At 36.5% G+C, this 20,021-nt stretch overlaps 1 protein-coding gene across 4 annotated transcripts in view; it reads right to left on the bottom strand.

Moving 5' to 3' along the window:
* The window catches only part of RGS7 (regulator of G protein signaling 7), a 528,155-nt gene that overhangs the window by 15,773 nt on the left and 492,361 nt on the right, over nt 1-20,021 (bottom strand). For 3 of the 4 annotated variants that reach the window (XR_007148335.1, XM_047841359.1, XM_047841361.1), the window contains 3 exons: nt 16,784-16,970; nt 13,663-13,752; nt 11,354-11,435 (listed from right to left, as the gene is read on the bottom strand). Coding sequence is in view for 3 of the 4 variants with exons in the window: in XM_047841359.1 (XP_047697315.1) it covers nt 11,361-11,435; nt 13,663-13,752; nt 16,784-16,970 (352 nt within the window). In the remaining variant the exon portion in view is untranslated. The remainder of the gene's footprint in view (nt 1-11,353; nt 11,436-13,662; nt 13,753-16,783; nt 16,971-20,021) is intronic. The other variant, XM_047841360.1, reaches the window with a different exon arrangement.

The raw sequence follows: 20,021 nt of genomic DNA, 5'->3' as shown, positions 1-20,021 counted from the left end.
TGAGATCATCACCTGAGTAGAAGTTGGTCCCTTAACTGACTGAGCCACCCAGGCACCCCACTAGATATTATCATTTAAAAAAATAACCTATTTGGAGGAAAAGGTTATTTTGTTGTTTTTAAAATTTTACTTGACTATTAATGAAGATAGATTTTCTTTCTGTTTTGTCATATTTATTATTTGTATTCTTTTAAAACTGTTCAAGTCCTTTGTTCCTTTTTTGAATGGTATATTGCTGTTGTAAATATTTGTTTGCAAAGAACTCCTGTGTAAACTCTGCTAGGTCTTTGTCATGTACATGCTCACTTACTCATTTTTAAAAAGGGTTTAGCAGGGGCACCCGGGTGACTCAGTCAGTTGAGTGTCTAACTTCAGTTCAGGTCATGATCTCATGATTCATGGTTCAAGCCCTGCATTGGGCTCTGTGCTGACAGCCTGGATCCTGCTTCAGATTCTGTGACTCTTTCTCTCTCAGCCCCTCCCCCGCTTGTGCGTGTGCTCTCTCTCTCTCTCTCTCACTGTCTCTCAAAAATAAACATTGTATGGAAACCAATTTGACAATAAATTTCATATATTTAAAAATAATTAAATAAATAAATAAATAAACATTAAAAAATAATAATAAATAAAAAGGGTTTAGCAGACTTGAGGATAGGAGGTTGGTTGCTTTAACAAAGGTTTGTGGAGTAAGTCATGTAGCAGTCTTTTGTGGTATCTCTGTGGCCAAGATACAGAAGGGTCAATGAAGTTTGTAATTAAACAAAACACTATCTTCAAGGTGTGCTAATTATTGGAGTAGTGGAACTCTGTCTTCCTCTCTGTTCTCTATGGTCTTTTAAACAGCTATTTTCACCATTAAACTGATGTAGTTCTGATAAAATATATGCATACACAAACTTGGTAATCTTGGTTAAAAGGCTGGGTAACTAAGAGATACTTTAAAAACTTATATAAAGCTATAACTTACAAGATAAAGTTTAATGAAAAGAAGGATAGAAAGCCAAATTTAGATTAAAATAAACCACTCACCAAAAACCTAGCAAGATTGAGGAGACGTACTCTGAACTGATGAGAAATTTTTTTTTTAAGTTTAAGCCCCAAATGACTCTACATTTTGACATGGTTGTGGTGATTGGGAACCAGCGGGAGGGGAGGGAAGCTGGTGCAGTTTTCAGGCTGGTTTGTAAGTTACGTGACACATTTTTCTTCTTTCTTCTTTCTTTTTCTTTTCTGTTTTTATTTTAAAGTTTATTTATTTTGAGAGTCAGAGAGAGCATGCATGCACATGTATGCATGGGGGAGGGGCACAGGGAGAGAGAGAGAGAGGGAGAGAGAGGAGAGACTCCCAATCAGGTTCTGTGCTGTCAGCATGGAGTCCAGGGTGGGGCTTGATCTCACCAACCGTGAGACCATGACCTTAGCTGAAATCAAGAGTCAGATGTTTAACTGACTAAGCCACTCAGGTGACCCTCTATTTTTTTTTCCTATTGGGAAGACAGTATCCCCAATCTGTGCTGGTTAGGTTATGTCTCTAGTACTGTATTCAGTTACCATTTTGGAGGACTGCTGACTGGAGCAAATGTTTGAGGTAAGCAAACAAGATGATGAAAGAACATGAGACTATTACATGAGAAAACATTAGAAATACATTTTTATGATGCAAGTCTTACTCAGATTTAATTTAATAGCAATTTAAGGCGTCTTTACTATATTGAGTCCCATTAAGTATCCAGCTTAGTTTTCATAGAAACATCTTTCCTTTTCATACTCAAATTTCAGAAGCTGATATAGTTAGTTATGTAATTAGTATCAATTCAGATATGATAAAATGAACATGGCAACAAACATAATTGACTGTTAACCACATAATTCAACTGGTAGTTGCCGAACTCTGTGGGCACAACTGGAGGGTTGCCTCTTAGCTGTGACATTTGTTGTGCCCTTGGCATCTACCAGTTGGGAGAGAGCGTCCATTAGTCTAGAGCAGTGGTTTTCAGAGCGTGGTCTCAAAGCCAATAGGAGCAGTATCACTTAAGACTTAATTAAAAATGAAAATTCTTGGATCTCAGCAGAAAGCTGCTAATCAGACCTTATGAGAGGCGAGATTTAGCGATCTGTCTCATCAGGTGTTTCTGCTGCAGCCAAATATGAGAACCATGGATCTCTGGTAAGAAGAGGTCAGGTAGGAATGCTTCTACCTAGATAACAGTTCTTAAACGTTATTGTTCTGACATGTTTGTAACAAAATGTAAATGGGGGCGGAGGGGCAAAAGGAGAGAGAGAAGGCCTCTGACTCAGTTTATCTTGTATGAGGTAATGAAATCTGCATTTTCCAAGCCCCAGTGATTTTGAGATTATGGGATATGGGTAGTTGAACTGCACAGAAAAACAATAAATTTGAGATTTTAGCTAAAGAAAATAAAAAGAACATTTGAAAGGACTTTATGTAATCACGCCTTCAAGAAATTTGACAGCTGTCAAGATCTAGATAAATGTTTATTTTCTTCTGTCCAGTTCCAGAGACAGAACTAGGGACATTACATGGAAGCTACAGAAAAGTAGATTATGCTGAAAATAAGAAATGAATTTCTAATATGGGGCATGGACTTCCTGTGCCATCCAAGAGTACCACATCTCTGGAACTTACGAGCCAGGGAATGCTAGATGCCTACTTGTGACTGCACCCACAGAAGAGATTGATGCAATGTGCTGGACACTGAACCTGGGGAAATCGAAGCCTCTAAATTCCTTTTCAATTCGGAGGCTTAAAAAATTCATCTTTCTCAGTATCTCCTCAAAGTACCTTGAGGACTTAACTTTTATAATTAGAAAAGATAAAGACTTCCCAATATCTTTTACTAGTTTTATTAGAAATATGTTCCTCTTAGATATTAATAAGCATGTTTTAAGTGAATACCCTTGATAATAGGTGTTTGTTATCCCCCTTTGTGATTCAGCCATGTCTACTGGGTAATTTTTCTGTTCCTGATGAAATAGAAGGGAAAAAAATCTTTAATATCAAAGCAAGTAAATCAAAATGACTTCATAAACCAAAAAAAAAAAAATAAATAAAAAAAATAGCAGAAATTTTCCTTTCCAGAAACAATAGTCAGTAGAGTTTAGAAATGGTGTTTTAAATTTTCAATACCACAAGTCTATCTTAATAATGGTCTTTTCTGGTTGAAATTATAGGTATAAGCATTGTATTTGTAGTTGTCCAATGTTTGCTCTTATTACTCGTAGAACCTAGCCACTTAAAAACAACAACAACAAAAAAACAGCGATCAAAATGTGACGCATAATGCAGGAGATATGGGATTTTGCCCAGTCTGGGCTTGCTGGAGGGTATCTGGAGGTGCCTAAGAAAATGTAACAGGGTGACTGTAGGATTGAACATAACATATCTAGGTCAATAAACATGTATGCAATTTATATAAAGATGTCTATTTTTTAATTTTAAATTGCCTATTTTAGTTGTATTGCCTTGAAGTCCTAGCAAAAATTATAGAAAAGTAAAAATCTTTTTTTTTTTTTTTGACCAGTATGGCTGGTCATCAGTATAAAAATGGTGCTGATGAGCACATAGCAATGGTACATGTGGCTTTAGAATGGGTAAGAAAAAATGAGAAATAGATGGCTTGGTGATGATATAGGGTTGCCTAGTAAGACCTCATATCTAGAAATAATTAACATATTAATCTACTTTTAGCGGAAATTAAATTTAGACATCATAACAAAACCAATCTTTATCAAGTTAAGCTCCATTTTTATTTTCCTAGCTACATAAAACAAATTTCTGAAAAGAATATGTAAACATGCTGCCTTTAGACCATTGATGAACTTGTATTTAACTCTATGTAATTCTCTTAAATTCTATTTAACTCAATGAGGTAATTGAGACTGATACAGAGATTCAGTTGATTATCTGCAACTACTTTGCCAAACATTGTAAGACTGAGTACATAAGCACACTGGAACATTCCATATTCTCTTGCTTTACCCAGCTAAATTCTGCGACTTGATGTAAGATTCAGATATAGTTGAGTAATTTTCAATTTTACATATCTTCAAATAAAATCAAAGTGATAATGTAAAATTACTTATTATGTAACTTTTGCAATTCCTAGTTGATAGTTTGAAGTTTATTTTTCTATCAACTCTTCCAACAAACTTGGTTCAAAAATGTTTTAGCCTATATGTAAACTTATTGGTGTTAAAAGTTCTACACTCCCACCTATACTTTTTCTATTTTACTGGCCAAGTTCTTGTTATCTTCAGGTGTGGATTAATATAGTAGCTGCTAATCCTGCAAACATGTCCTCCTGTCTCTAGGTTCTCCTAACTTGCCCTCCACCCACATCTTCAGCAGAGATGAAGATGGCTTAGTGTGTGGATCCAGAATACAAGGTGTCTCCTTGATGACCTTCTTTTGTACTATGCTCCTCTAACTGGAGACTTCATGGCAGTCCCTGCCTGGGACACAGCTGCGTTTATCAAGTGCTCAGACACTTTTTCCAGTTCTACTTTTGTTCTCTCTCCTTCAGCGCCAGCTCCCCCAACTATCCAGTAGGCAGGTCTCTTGCTTAGGCCTTACTTAACTCTTCTCCCTGCCTACTCTGTGCTGCTTTAAGCATGATTTATATGAAGTAAGCTAGTGGGAAGCTAGTAGGAATTTCGTTCTGTTCATTGAACAGTTAACTTTCCTGAGAAGAATGAGCCAACTTAGGTGCACATTAGTGGCATCCCAAAAGTAGTTACTTCTGTTAATATCTGTTGTTATAAACTGTAAGCTTCCTAACAGTAGTAGCTATTTATTATCTATGTACTCTAAGGTAGGGAGCAAAGTGCCTGACCTACAGTAGGTGGTCAATTACTGTTTTTGTTGCTGTTGCTGTTGGATAAAAGAATCCAATAGTGCTTGGATACATGAGTACTATTGGGTTATAAACTTGTTATGCAGAGCCCCCAGGGTGGTTTCCAATTAAACAGGAAACTGGGACCTTGTAACTCCTGGTGTTAACCCAAGGCTTCCCGTATATTAGAAGAGTACTTTGGGAAATGCTATTAAACTTCTGCCTCTGGGATATGTACTAGGAATGGGGAAGTTTCCCACTGGGGACTGTCTACTCAGCAGCCTCAAACCATTCCTTAGGGGGCACCTGGGTAGCTTAGTCTGTTAACCATCCAACTTCAGCTTAGGTCACGATCTCATGGTTTGTGAGTTCAAGCCCGTCATCGGGCTCTGTGCTGACAGCTCAGAGCCTGGAGTCTGCTTCAGGTTCTGTGTCTCCCTCCTTCTATGCCCCTCCCATGCTTATGCTGTCTCTTCCTCTCAAAGATAAACATTAAAAATACATATTAAAAAAAAACATTCCTTAGGAACCCCCAGGGTTGCATTGGATGCTCCCTGACCAAAACCACCGTACAATCCACAGCTTATAAAACTTGAGTGGCAGTTTAAGAACTAATGATGTTACTAGGGGAACATAAAGGTATGCTGTCCAAATGAAATCAGCTACATTTCACACCAATCAATTTACCACATGCTGCAAGGAACCTGAAATTGCTTTCTTAGGCAAGTTGTCACCACAAACAGTTTCAGTAAAACAAGATAGATAGCCATATATGCCAACAACAAAATGATAAATGAGATAGTTTCAGGTCCAGAAGAGAAGAAAGAGGAGAAAATGTTTCATCCTTTAGCAGATAGATTTTAGGTATTTACTGGTAATATCTATGGTGGGAAACCCCAACAACCAGTTTATAAATTATGTTTACCTAAGATGCTCTAGGAATTTTCTAACATAGAGATCTCTATGAATATACCTGTAATCTCAAGCAAAGAATCTCAACCAGAAAAGAATATGCACAAAGTTCTCCTTCAGATTAGTATGCATTAGTATGCATTCACAGGTGTACAGATATAAGATAAATAAAAACCTTCCCTAATCTATGGTATATTCGTGATGGATGTTTATCTGAAGCAGAATCTGCTTCATTATGAGGGATGCTTATGTAAATCAAGGGTCTCACTAAGTCCTTGAAGCCTTTGCTGTAATGCAACTTCATTAGTAAAAACACAATCTGGAGAAGGACCATTCTGAATACTCTAAGGTATTGTGGTAGAAATTGGTATCAAGGGAAATGAAAGCAAAGACAGGCTATAGGATAGTCAAAACTTAATGTATACCGAGTGAATGAATAATCCAGAACTAGTAAAACAGTATATAAAAACAATGACAAAAATGTAGTGTATGCGTGGATCTTAGATTACCAGGTCATTTTTCTCTATTGGAATTACTCATAGTGAACAAATCTGAACAAGTGACAAGTTTCTACAGGATCCTTTCTAACAAAGCTTATCTACACTTAAGGTACCTGTAAGCCCAAAGGAAAATCTAGAGCACTCGACCAGAAGTGCCAGGGCTTAATCCTAAATGGAACCAATGTCCAGTCCAATGGGCAGTTGGGAGGTCCACATGAATAGATTTCACACTGCATTGCCCTACTCCTGGCATTGCCCCACAGCTAGTCTTGGGGCTGTGTTTCCCAAGCCCGGAATCTGTATTATTCATAGGATTATACTGAATTGACTGAATGGTCTCAATGTATAATCTTGGCGGTTATTAGGGTATGTGGAGAAGATTTTATGCTGGATTTCACATTTGATGAAAAACCAAGTTAAAAATCATTTAACCATGACTAGAAACAATCCATAGAGCCTTTGACAGTGTCTTAAAAAAAAACAGTGAAAGACTCCCAGAATGTGACTACAGTTCTTCATAGATTGAGGACCAAATGGTAACCAATTTTTTATTAATGTGTAACACAGTAGTTTTGAAATTAAGAATACAAAGTATGATTCCTGCCTTCTTCAACCAGTTATTTTTTCATCTAGTGTGTGCTCTCGTGTTAGGGAAAATATAAAGATAAGAGAGGAGGAAAAATAAATAAGTAAACATCTTTTATAACTTTGCATCCCATTTAACCAAGCAATTAAAATTTTTATGACCATAAGAAAAAAAACCCATTATTTTACTTGACAGATATTTATCATACTTTGATCTACAATATGAAGAAAGAAAGAAGGAACAATGTAGATATCCATCAATAGAAGATTGGAAAATAAATTTCAAGTATATCTATTCAGAGGAAATTTGTGTAGACAATAAGTAAAATTATGTAGAAGAATATGAAAAGACCTGGAAGATATTTGTGATGCATTTTAAGAAAATAAAGCATGTTTCAAAAGCATATTTAATGTATAACCCCATTTATTTATGTATTTATATAAAGAATACTTATATTCATTTATATATGTTTGTGCAAAGTGCTAACTAAAGCTACTCCTGGCTAGAGAGATTATAGATAAAGAAGCAGGGGTTCAGCAGTTTCTAAAAATTCGTATGGCATGAAAGCATGGATTAGGTTTCAAATGTAAATATTAACATGTCAAGCTTTCAGGTCTGGGCTCTTTTTACCTCATTTTGTTGCTTATATTAAATTTACATGAGGCGTGTTACCCAGCATCTCCATAATGAGCTCAGGTAAAAAATTTAATTAGATGTAAACAAAAAGAACATTCTAAAAGAACTAAGTATTCTATCTTTCTCACTTATTAACACTCCAAGGAAATTACAGGATTTTATTTACATTTGTTCTTATCAGTATGCATACCAATCAATTATAGTGTTACGTAAAGATTTGATCCCAAAAGATTAACTGATTTCAGAGTCAACTCAATGCTTTTGTTAAAATTCTCTCACAGAGTTTTCACAACTTCTGGTAATTTATGACCATCTCCAGAGCATGCCTTCCAAGCCTCATGCTTCCAAGCCTAGCATAAGTACTGGGGTCACAGGGTTGGGACAGCCAAGATGGTCATGATATCCTTTCTGTCAATTCTTTTTTTTTTTTATTTTTCTTAATTTTTATTTATTAGCTTTGAGAGAGAGAGAGAGAGGAGCAGAGAGAGAGGGAGAGAGACACAGAATCCGAAGCAGGCTCCAGGCTCTGAGCTGTCAGCACAGAGCCTGATGCGGGGCTCGAACTCACAAACCACGAGATCATGACCTGAGCTGAAGTTGGACACTTAACCAACTAAGCCACTCAGGCTCCCCTTCTGCCAATTCTTTTAAAGGCTCTGCAGATACTGGGCTTCATTGAGATAGAGTAAATTTTCTCCTCAAAAGAGGTTAGATTAGGCAAGTTCCTGGGAGCTCAACATGAACATTCCCTATTTCTCATTTCTCCTTTTATAGCCCAGAGCCAGGCTGATTTAATTTCCCCTTCACACAAACTAAGGAGAGGAGGTAAGCAGTACAGTCAGAACTTGATATATGAGTTTTGGTTGAAGGTGTGGACGATCAATCCTCTTACCCAGTTTCCCACCCCTCCCCCCTTATTTCCTATCCATTCTCCTTGTGATTTGTGTGGCAGACAGATGCCATGAGACTTCAGTGGTTGGAGAAATGGTGTCAGATTTGGTGATGGTGATGGAGGAAGAAAACAGCTGTTAGAATTAGCACAGCACATGAACTTTGTCAAAGGGAATGACGCCTATGTAGTAAGAATAACATTTAAAGGCATGAGAGAACATAGCAAACCTTGAAAGACCTTACCCTTAAGGTCTTATCTGATGGCAAGGAAAACAAAGTAATAAAAAAGTAAATCACAGGAAATGAGATGCCTTGAGACAACAAGGGCAAGGTGAAGGTATTACACAAATTTAATTCTTAACCCTCCCGTGTTGGGCAAAATGAAAAGAAAATAAGTAATCTATAGAGGAGTGAATTTAAAGTCAGAAAACTTTGCTTCCAGTCTTGGCTTTAATTCTCAACAACTGATTGATACTGGTGAAGTGATCTATCCTCGCTATTCCTTAATTTGCTCATCTATGAAAGGGTGGTGACACCTGCCCGACCACCTCCTCAGATTGTCATATATGTCAACAACAGTGACAACAAAACAAGCAAGAAAGAATGAGTGTCTCTGGAACATTGTAAAATGCTGTGCAACTGTTAACTGTTTATTCTGTAAGGTGCTGGCAAGAGTTTATTGGTCTCAGCAACCAACAGAAGTTTTAATGGTATTGGGAAGAACTGTTGAGCAAAACATTTTTGATTCTTGTGTGAAACAAAACAGTGATGCCATTTTTATAAGCCAGGTTATGAGTAACTGTGTTAGAACATGTAAATAAACTTCTACAAACAGATACTAATTGGAAACGGACTCAGACTCTAGAGGAGTGGCAGGTGGCTGATCTTCAATCAGTTGGAAGAATATGAAGGAGCAAGGCGATCAATGGAGAAAGAAAGAATTTGGGAACAAAATAAATGTGGGGTCAGTGCCAGGTCCTAATAACTGTGATTCTGGGCAAATTTTGTACCTCCTCCGACCCTTCAGTTTTCTCACTTATCAAATGGGTAACATAATGAGTATAATAATACCTAACTTGCAGGGTTAGATTATATTAAATTATATAATATAAAGTGCCTAGTGCAGAGACTGGTACATGGCAAGAAGAGGAGTCATTACTATCTCACTTTTCCCAGCCCCTTTCATAGTCTACATACTTGTTTACCTATATTTTCCCTTTTCTGTTTCTTCCTTGAATACTGTCTATCCTGTAGCCTCCCTGTATTTGCCAGACTAATCTGCACACAGGACTCCTTTAAAATGTTTATTTAAACTCCATATTGCCTTCATTATGTCTACCTGATTAATAATAAAATCATTTTTCATCCTGTGTTAGAATTATTGTATTGATCCTGTAAAGATATCCTATTAAATTTATTATGTAGGTACATTGGATTCCTAACACACCTGCTGACCCTAAAAGTAATCACAAACATGGAGGAACACAGAACCAAGGGGGAAAAAAAAGAAATGAGGATAGAAAGAGTTAAAGGGAACTTCAAATAGAAACTAATCATCCTAAGATTTAATATTGTATAGTATATTAATTTTAATTTTTGTATATAAATAATTGCCAGGATAGAAACTTTCTTCTCATGAGTAATAAAATAGATACAATTGTTTGTAATCTACTGAGGAAATCAGAGAGCCTTTCTAATTTCCTTATTCCATTTCTTTAGAGTACTACTGAAACAAAATATCCAATGAAAAATATTACTTTTTGTTTTCCTGGATGGAAAAAATAACCCCAAACAATTGTGTCTGAAGATTATCTGTAATTTATTAGTGTGTTGTGTGTATATCCGTGTGAATGTGACTCAACCTCGTTTTCTTCAGTAATTCCAGCCTTTTCTCCCCTTCTCCTTAAAAGGATGGATGTCCTTCTTGTCCTAGTGAAATCCACTTAAATGTAATTTCTTCTGGGAATTCTCGCATTACCTGTGGGTGCTCCCTCCCCACCCCAACACCAAGCAGAAAAGTTTATCTTTCTCCTGTGCATCACAACATCTTGTTTATACCATTAGATTCCTTAGCAATTAAGGTATCTACCTTATACACCCTCCTGAGACACAGCACAATGTCTGGAATATAACTGTCATTTCTTGTATGAATTTTGACTGAAGGCGTAGATGATTAGGCTTGCCTTCCCCTTATTTCCTATTGATCTTTTCTTAAGTTTGCAGTGTGTGACAATGTGGTACTATTTTAAAAGTTGGAGAAGTAGGTCAGAATTGGGGATGGTGTTGGAGGAAAGACAACTATTTTGCTTCCCTTTTCCATCTTCCATATGTTGTGTTATTGCTTTTAATCATATCAAAGAAAATTCCATTCCAATCTTTAGAACAATATTACTTCAGCATCATGTTAGGAAAGGATGAATTTGGAAGAATTATTAAATATTGCACAGAGCACTGTGCAACAGCCTACAGCTACTTTCTCCAGCAAAATCTTGAGGCTTTTTTTAAAATATTGTCTTTATCTTCCCATGATGACTTATGAGGCATGGTTAGGAAAATTTTATTTTAAAGGTCAGAGATTCCAACAGAACCAGCCAACATTTTTTGAAGTTTATTGAGTGATTAATTCCTAGAGTTCTTCATTTTCCAGCCCTTTAATTTTTGCAATCACATTGACTGTTCAAAGTATATACAGCTTTTTAAAGTCTTTCAAATACTCTGTTCCTAGTCACAACTGGCAATTCATAAATAGAACTGATTAACATTCCCCACCACAAAGATATTTGAAGGAAACTAAAAACAAAAAACAGCATCTTTGTTGACTCCAATTTGCTTACATTTCAACACACATAACTCCACTTAACTGGCCATCACAGCAAAAGCCACAACACACACACACACACACAGCAGCGTGGAGCTAACCACACAACTCAACAGACAATGCAGACAAACTTGAGTATAAACCAAGATTTTTCTACCTCTTTTTCATAACAGGTTAGTGCTGGCCCTCAGTGTTGGTGTACAGTTTTTATGGCATGGGAAAATAGGGATGTTTCTGCCCTATAAAAATAAATGTGTTGAAGGCTTTAGTTTGAGCTTACACAACGTCAGAAAGTTGCAAAGGCACTGGCACAATACAAAAAAAAAAAAAAAAAGGAATCCCACATACAAATATATCACCAAAATATCACCAAAACACATGGCAAGATACTAAGAAAACAGTGGTAGGAAAACTGGTTTCTTGGATGATTTATGCAACAGTTTTCAACACCTTCCCCAAACATAAAGCATAAGAGAGGCATGCTGGTGGGTCTTTGGTGGGCATATCTTGTCACCAACCACCATTCATACCAAGTCTTTGGCTTTAAACTGCTCATTAGGCCATTTTCTCTCTGCAGAGGTAGAAAGCACAGAACCCTCATTGCTCTTTAACTTTTAAAAAAGCCTTAGGAAGGGCTAAGAGAAAGAGCATGTAGAAATGCATGCACCATCTTTAAGAAAGAAAGGGATACATGGAATGAAAATAAAAATACATAAGAGATACTTTCTTCATTTTATATGCCATAATATATACTTCTTTCCAAACCTTAGTTTGACACAAATGGTTTCTTACGGATGACATCTTTACTCTAGAAAGAGCTGGGTCAGAAAGATAAGCAGGAAGCAGAAGTTCTGAGTTCGAATAAAGACAATACTTTTGTTACATCAACGGATGAAAGGTAAGTGATGGGGCTAGAAATTGGGAAAATTTCCCAATTAGACTTAATGATTTGTAATTCCTCAAAAAAAAAAAAAGAAAGAAAACTTACCACATTCTGTGCAAATTTCTCAAAAGATGTTCTGCGATCCATTGAGTGTTCCGACTTACATGAATGGGGTGGGTGTGGCAAAGGGAAATAGGGAACATAAATAAAAAGAAAGCAAGGAAAACAGCATAAAGAGACAGGATGATGAAAGGAGGCAATGCCAAATCCATGTTCTAAGTCACAGGGACCGGGAAGGTAGGAAAGCTGCCAAGGAAGGACGCTAGACACAGGACATAGGCTCTGTTTTTATTAGAACTTCTATTTTTAACACCAAAACTCTTCCTGTGCAAACAAAATGGTATGATTTCAAGCAAAATCAAATGACACTAAAATGAAGTAGATTCATGAAGGTTTTACGTTGACATTTGCAAAGCCTACATATTTGAAAATCAGTGGAATATCTTCAGAATTTCTTCATACTTTTCTGTTAGGACTAGATTTCTGTTGATTATGTCAATTCTGTCAAGCATTGCTGTCCAATAGAATTTGCTGAAAGGATGGAAATGTCATTCTATGTTGTCCAATATTTCAGAAGCTGAGGCCATTGAGTACATGAAATCTGGCTAGAATTTATGTACTCTTAATTTAAATTTAAATTTAAATTTAAATTTAAACTTAAACTTAAATTTAAATTTAAATTTAAACAATCCCATGTGGCTAGTGGCTGCTGTATTGAACAGGGCAAGTACAGAGTATTTATTGGCAAAGGCAATGGACTTTAAAAAATCAGATTAGCCTAAATGACAGTCATGAATTACACAAAATTATAATTTCATCTCAAAAATTTCAGGAAGCTATGGACTATTTTAACATTAAAAAGTAATGAATGATGTTCAATTTTTATATTCAGATTTTCCATACCCTGCCTTAATGATTACATTGATTATAAACATTAATTGAATAATGAGGTCTATTGCAGCTCTTCCAAAATGTGTTTGGCTACCTTGTTAGGTGTGTAAAGTTCACCATCAGGATACTAAGTAATCCAGGATGAATGCCAAATTAAAATATTTTGAATCGAACATAACTACATTTTGGCAACTATCATTGAAAATAATAAGCCTATATTTGGTTATGGGGTATGTGGCCAAAACCTTACACTCAAGCTTCCTGGACAAAGAAAACCCTCTTCAAGTTTTTGACCTAATGATGTTATTCTTTCCTTTTCATTAATTTTAATTTTTTATATTTTTATATCCATAAACTGGCCATACAAGAGACTAACATGAAACATGAAAACAGGTTCTAAAAAACGTAAAGCATGAACATCTGCAGAAATAAACAAAACAAAAAAGAAAATAAGCAATCAACAAACAAAAACAAAAACATCTCAGATGGCCCTTATAAAACACAAAGGTTTGGGGAAGGTCTTGGAGTGTGTTCACTTACCATTTGTCCAATACCCTGGCCTCAGTAGAAGGAACTACTCCATACAATTATAACTGAGAACCAGATCGAAAAAGGTCACAAAGAACCAATACCTTTTTCTTTGCCTGTAGAAGCTCTTGATAGGCACTGGATCTTATAAAACGTGGGTATGAATCACTTTTCATCAATTTGTAAATGTGCTCCTAAAAAGAAATAATGGTTGAAGCACTTCTTTATTATTTCTCAGGGAAAAATAAAACCCTGTGTCAAGAATACAGGGTATGGTTCAAAACAAATCTGGAAACAGCTAAAATTAATAATGATAATGTTGATGAGAATACTTTGTGTTTACAGAACATATGAATCTTCAGATTTATAATTTTATTCATGATCAATATTTAAAGTGGGTTGAGAGCTACAGAGGAGGCAAATCATATCCAGTCCTTGAAAAACATGGAATTCAGTTAATGGAAGGTCATGAAGTTATTTCAAATCAAGTTGTTGATTTATATAGGTCATTTGAGAATATAAATAAATCTACTATCTCTTAAAATTACTCCAGGCCAAAAGTGAATGATATGAAGTCAAGACTCAGTAATCACACTAGCTATCTACTTGGAGGATGCAGACTGCCCAGATGAATCATCTCTTCGGTACTAATTATATTAAAAAATTGTCATCCACATCCACTTTGGGCCAGAGCACAAATCCAAGAAATATTTTGTGATATTTAATTGCTAAATCTCCTAATTCGTATGCATTAAAAAAAACTTCCTTCAGTGACAGATTAGGTAAATATTTAATAATTTAAACCTATAATCAGTCCACAATGTCCTATTATGATGATGAATATTGATAGACAAAGAAGTCAAGGAAAAAAATATATTCATCCCATTCAGTTGTTAGCCCCATCTAGGGAGATTCTGCCCTGGCCTATTGAAGTTCAATGGAGCATAAATGCTCCTTCCTCTTTCTAGTCTAGTGAAAAATCAGTTAGATATAGAGAGTATCCTGGATGTCCCAATCTCTTTTTGTTTGCAGAAAAAAATATATTTTAGGAAATGACTCAGTTTCCCCAGTCTCAAACACACCATTGCCACGTAGAGCAGAAAATCCTCTCTGCTATGATTTGGAGTTATTCTCACTCAATATCTAGCCCAAGGCTCACCTCCAAAAGTATGGTACATTCAAGACCCTATCAGAATTTGTTGTTGGAAAAGTGGAGAGAGGTCTTGTTTTGGAGTCAAGCATTGAAGGTTTCAGATCTTATCTTGCTCGAGACCTGCCACTTACAAACATGTAAATTTAGGTCAATTATCCCATCTCTCTGAGCCTTAGTTTTCCACTCTGTACAATAGGGTTGTTGTGAGGCTTAAAGGAATGATACATATTTAGCAAAGAAGGGGAGTATGCATAGTAAGTGCTCAGATATACTTGCATATATACCAGGCACACTTCTAGTGATTGCCTGTATTAGTTAATTTAATCCTCACAAAACTTCAGTGAGGATGGGAACCATTATTATACCCGTTTTAAATATGAAGAAGGTCACAGAGCTCTGACTAGAACCCAGGCGATTTGGCTCTAGAGTCTGCTTTCTTAACCATTACACTGTTTCTTTTCTCAAAAAATGGCAGGAATTTTCATTACTATATTTTTGAGGATGGGGTTAAAAAACCCATCAACAACTGGAGTTAAATATCTGAGCTTAACTGAAAAAGAAGCCCAGGGTCAGGTGGTAATGTTTTCTATAGAAAATTATGCCTTTTCATTTTACTGAAGACCTATTAAGCAAGAATATTTTTAATGCCACAGATAACAAAGAAATGTTCTTTTTAAGACTTCAGGGAGATCATTTCAAACATTTTACATATTGTTGGCTCTAGAAAAATGCTTGAAATTTTATCTTGAACTGAAAGAAAGAAAAATCCACACAGAAGTAAGCAACAGGACTATAATTTTCATCCTGCTCTCTTGCATGTGTCTGTAATTATTTCTACATAGAAGGCCATGGGAAAGCAAAGATGGGTGTCTGTTTAGCTATCTCAACCTGTGTTAGTTTTCTATACGATGGCTCGTTTCTTTAGACCAAAGCCAGGAGAAATGTACTTTCCACCGGGAGTGAAAATAAGGTCTTTTAGATTTTAAAATCTTCTAGATTTTATTTTAGTAATATTGTTATTTGAAAAACAAGATACTTTCTAGAACTAATATTCTTCTTTTGAAGAGGTTTAAGAAATTAAGATGTATGCGTGTTCCAATTTAAAAAATTTACAGGGGCGCCTGGGTGGCTCAGTTGGTTGAGTGTCTGACTTCAACTCAGGTCATGATCTTACAGTTCATGAGTTCAAGCCCCGGGTCAGGCTTTGTGCTGACAGCTCGGAGCCTGTAGCCTGCTTCCGATTCTGTGTCTCCCTCACTCTGCCCCTCCCCCGCTCATGCTCTGTCTGTCTCTCTCAAAAATAAATAAACATTAACAAATTTTTTTAAAAAGCCAATTACAGCATATCATTAGGAAAATAATACCCAAAAGTTTAGTTTTCTTCTTGAGCACAATATTTTTTTAGAGAAGGAAAAATTCAGACTGTGTCTAAGGAGGCAATTGTGCCCAGTTTGAGGAAAAAAAATCTAAATATTTGTCTTAGGATATTAACATCTTAATATTAATTTCCTTTTTTTCCTTTTCACAGATTAAAAACTTAACTTGGGAAATTCATATATGCCTAATTCTATTATTTCATTGTATCATAAGAGACAAAACTGGCTTGAGTGTGACATAACTGTAACCTACTCTAGCTTAGCTCTGACTATTCATAATGATGAATAATTTAGGAATGTCAGCATCTTAGAATCTCCACATTGGAAGATACCTTAAAGATTTCAACTATGTGTTACTGAGCTGAGGTCATCATTAGATAAGTGTCTTCTCGCATACTGGGAGATGAAGTAGAAAAATGAAGTAAAAGTGTTCAAATATTTCAAATATTCCCCTTTAAGAAATTTTCACAGAAAGACATTCAAATTTATAACACATTCCCAAGCTTCAGAAACTGTTCAGTTTAATGTGTCTCTCTTTTCTTCCAAATCAATTGGAATTATTTTACATACAGTTACCTGAATTGAAAATATTAAGTCTAGCTGCCAATTACAATGAAAATAAAGCAGAAATACCTCAAACGTCAATTTTCCAGGAACACATTTGCGACATACTGTGAGGCCCACCCATATACCAACCTGAGCATCTTCGAACGTGTATCGTCCAGGTTCCTTCACATTCTGTGTGGTTTTATCATAGCTCTTAGAATCCAAGTTAATGGCACTGGGAGCTCCAGGAGCCAGAAATTCTTGCCATATTTCCTGAACTCGGGAAGGGACTTCTCTAATAGGCCTTTTCTTCAGGTCTTCCACTGCTAGCCAGAATCTATGGAAAATGTGACACCAAGCATTTACTGTGATGCCTTATAATTTGCAAATTCTTATAATATTGACTGATCACACAATTCACAATAATGCATAACAATAAACTCCTTTTTTTCTCAGGGCTTCCAATATATGGCCTTTACTGAATTTTTTTTCATTAGTTGTATTCAACGTTTTTTTTTAATTTATTTTTGGGACAGAGAGAGACTGAGCATGAACGGGGGAGGGGCAGAGAGAGAGGGAGACACAGAATCGGAAACAGGCTCCAGGCTCCGAGCCATCAGCCCAGAGCCTGACGCGGGGCTCGAACTCCCGGACCGCGAGATTGTGACCTGGCTGAAGTCGGACGCCCAACCGACTGCGCCACCCAGGCGCCCTCATTAGTTGTATTCAAAAGTATAAATGCTTTCAAAAGGAAATATTGAAAACAATCTCTTTTAAGTGTTTGCTATTGAAAGCAGATCTCCCAGAGCCCTGATTCTTCACAACTTTAATTTTTACTACAGCAAAATAGCACCACTAAAGAACCATTTATTAGAAAGGAAGAGGAGATTGTAGGGAATTAGAGTGAATGACACAGAGCATCTGCTTGGGGGATAAAGCAGTGCATTGTACTATATTCTTTGGATCTGTTGTCCATGTGAGCAATGAGAGTTAGTATGGAGAGGACTTTCTGCTCTACGTGGCAAGGGAATCACAGCGAAGCTTTACTGGAATTAAAAGAGGCCTGGACACAAGATCAGAAAAGGCCCTAGCTGGAGAAATCAGGGCAAGTAACTAATTTTAGGCTGTTTACTTCAGAGAGTTATGGAATGACAGAAGCAACAAGCTTTCACGTGCCACTGTTTGAAAGGTTTAAATTTGCAGAGGCATCAAAGCAATTCAGAAGCTCTGGAAAACAAACAAACAAAACAAATACTGACTTTCTTCTAAATATGTAAATATATTTTATATGCTTCTGTATAGAATATATATGCTGTAAGGAAAAAAACCCACCAGAACATGTTTTGGCTAAGAGCAAATAGCAATGTCTAATAATAAAGGGTCACATTGTATTAATAGGTTTCATTTCTTTAAATTTTGCTCTGTGTTATATCATTTTGGTTAGGACTAGAAATAATGTTGAAAAGATGAAGATGGCGGGTGCCTGGGTGGCTCAGTTGGTTAAGCATCTGACTCTTGGTTTCAGCTCAGGTCATGATCTCATGGTTTCGTGAGTTCAAGCCCCATGTTAATCTCTGTACTGACAGCATGGAGCCTACTTGGGATTCTCTCTCTTTCTCTCTCTCTCTACCCCTCCCATGCTCGTGGCCTGCCTCTGCCTCTCTCAAAATAAGTAAATAAACTTAAAAAATGAATATATATATGATATATATATTATATATATCACTATAATTTGTTAAAATGAAAAAAAAATACTTGAAAACGGAACATACTAGGTCTATGTTATCCTCAACATAGACCATTATCACCCTAATGGCATATGTAGTCATGAAATGGGAAAATGACAAAAGACAAAGTTCACTACAGGCTACAGAGTCTTAAGAGAGGTACAATATGACCTTTATAAACAGAACCTTCATACAAACAGAACCTTCATAATTATTAAGTTTTAACTTGGGCATTAATGAAAGGTCAGAAATAAGTAATAAAGCAGTTGAGCTAGAGTTAGAAAATCAAATACTACTCCATCTAGTGAGTTTCCAGTTTCTAGAGATTATTTTCCTGTAGATATACGTAACAGTAGATAGTCCAATTTTGGACAACGCCTTACACATGAAACTACCGTTATTGTCTTCAGAAGGGAAGGCTCAAGACTATTTCCTCCAAAAATGAGAGATTTGGACACTGTGCAATCTAATTGCCATCTGAGGGAGCATAAATTTGTAATGAATGCTCATTCAAGTCCATTCCAGCATGCTTTCAACACCTTAATTGAAAGAATTTTTCTGTCCTCAAAGAAGCACTAGAGAGAAAGGTACACCATTCAAATAACTGCCTAACATTAGGACCCCGGGAGCAGCTATCAAGGAACAGGGCAAACCACATAGTGTGGGAGTGCAAAGCAGGAAAAAGCCTTCTGCTGGGCAAAGCACTGGGCTGGTAAGGGAAAGCTGACATAGATGCAGTGACATCTTAATAAACTTGAAAACACAGAAAAATTAATTAGAACACTTACAGGAATAAGTGCAGGCTCTATTCTAAGCGGTTTAGTCATATTTACTAATTCGATCTCTACAGCACTAGAGTATGTGCTATTATTTCCCCCATTTTTGAGAAAAGGAAACTGAGGGCATGAAGATTAAGTCACTTATTTAAGGTTGCCCACTATGAGTGTCATAGCTGGGGTTTGCCCCTGGATAATTTGCAGCAGTTGATGTGCTCATAACTGTCCCTAAGAGCATCATCGCCTTTCTTTCTTTCTTTCTTTCTTTCTTTCTTTCTTTCTTTCTTTCTTTCTTTCTTCCTTATGTCTATTTGTTTTGGAGATAGACAGAGAATGAGTGGGAAAGGGGAAGAAAGAGAGGGAGACAGAATCCGAGCAGGCTCCAGGCTCTAAGCTGTCAGCACAGAGCGTGATGTGGGGCTTGAACTCATGAACTGCGAGATCATGACCTGAGCCAAAGTTGGACCCTTAACCAACTGAGACACCCAGGTGCCCCACATCATCACCTTTCTTATTCTCGGCCTTACTGTAGATGCTGTAATAACTCAGTAGAATGGAAAGGACACTGGTAAAATCCCATCATCCTTAATATATGGTAGCTGGAATATGAGGAAGTAAGTGTCTTAATGTCTTTGAGTCTTGAGTTCTTAATCAGTAAAATGGGATAATGATGTCTATCTCACCAGGTTTCCATTAGATGACAAGATAAATTATGTAAGAGGCACTTCTGAGTGCCTGACACATTTTTAGACACTCAACAATAAAACTCATATTACTATATTTCCTTAGTACTTCCACTATGCTGCATGTATTACCTGAAAAGGGAATGAGTAAAAACACACCAATGGACAGCAGAGGTTATATTTGAGGAATAAGTTATCAATA

Source organism: Prionailurus viverrinus, chromosome F1 (genome assembly GCF_022837055.1).
Source record: "Prionailurus viverrinus isolate Anna chromosome F1, UM_Priviv_1.0, whole genome shotgun sequence".
Lineage (NCBI taxonomy): Eukaryota > Metazoa > Chordata > Mammalia > Carnivora > Felidae > Prionailurus > Prionailurus viverrinus.
Note: the sequence above shows the minus strand (reverse complement) of the source record. Positions and strands in the feature narration are given on the sequence as shown.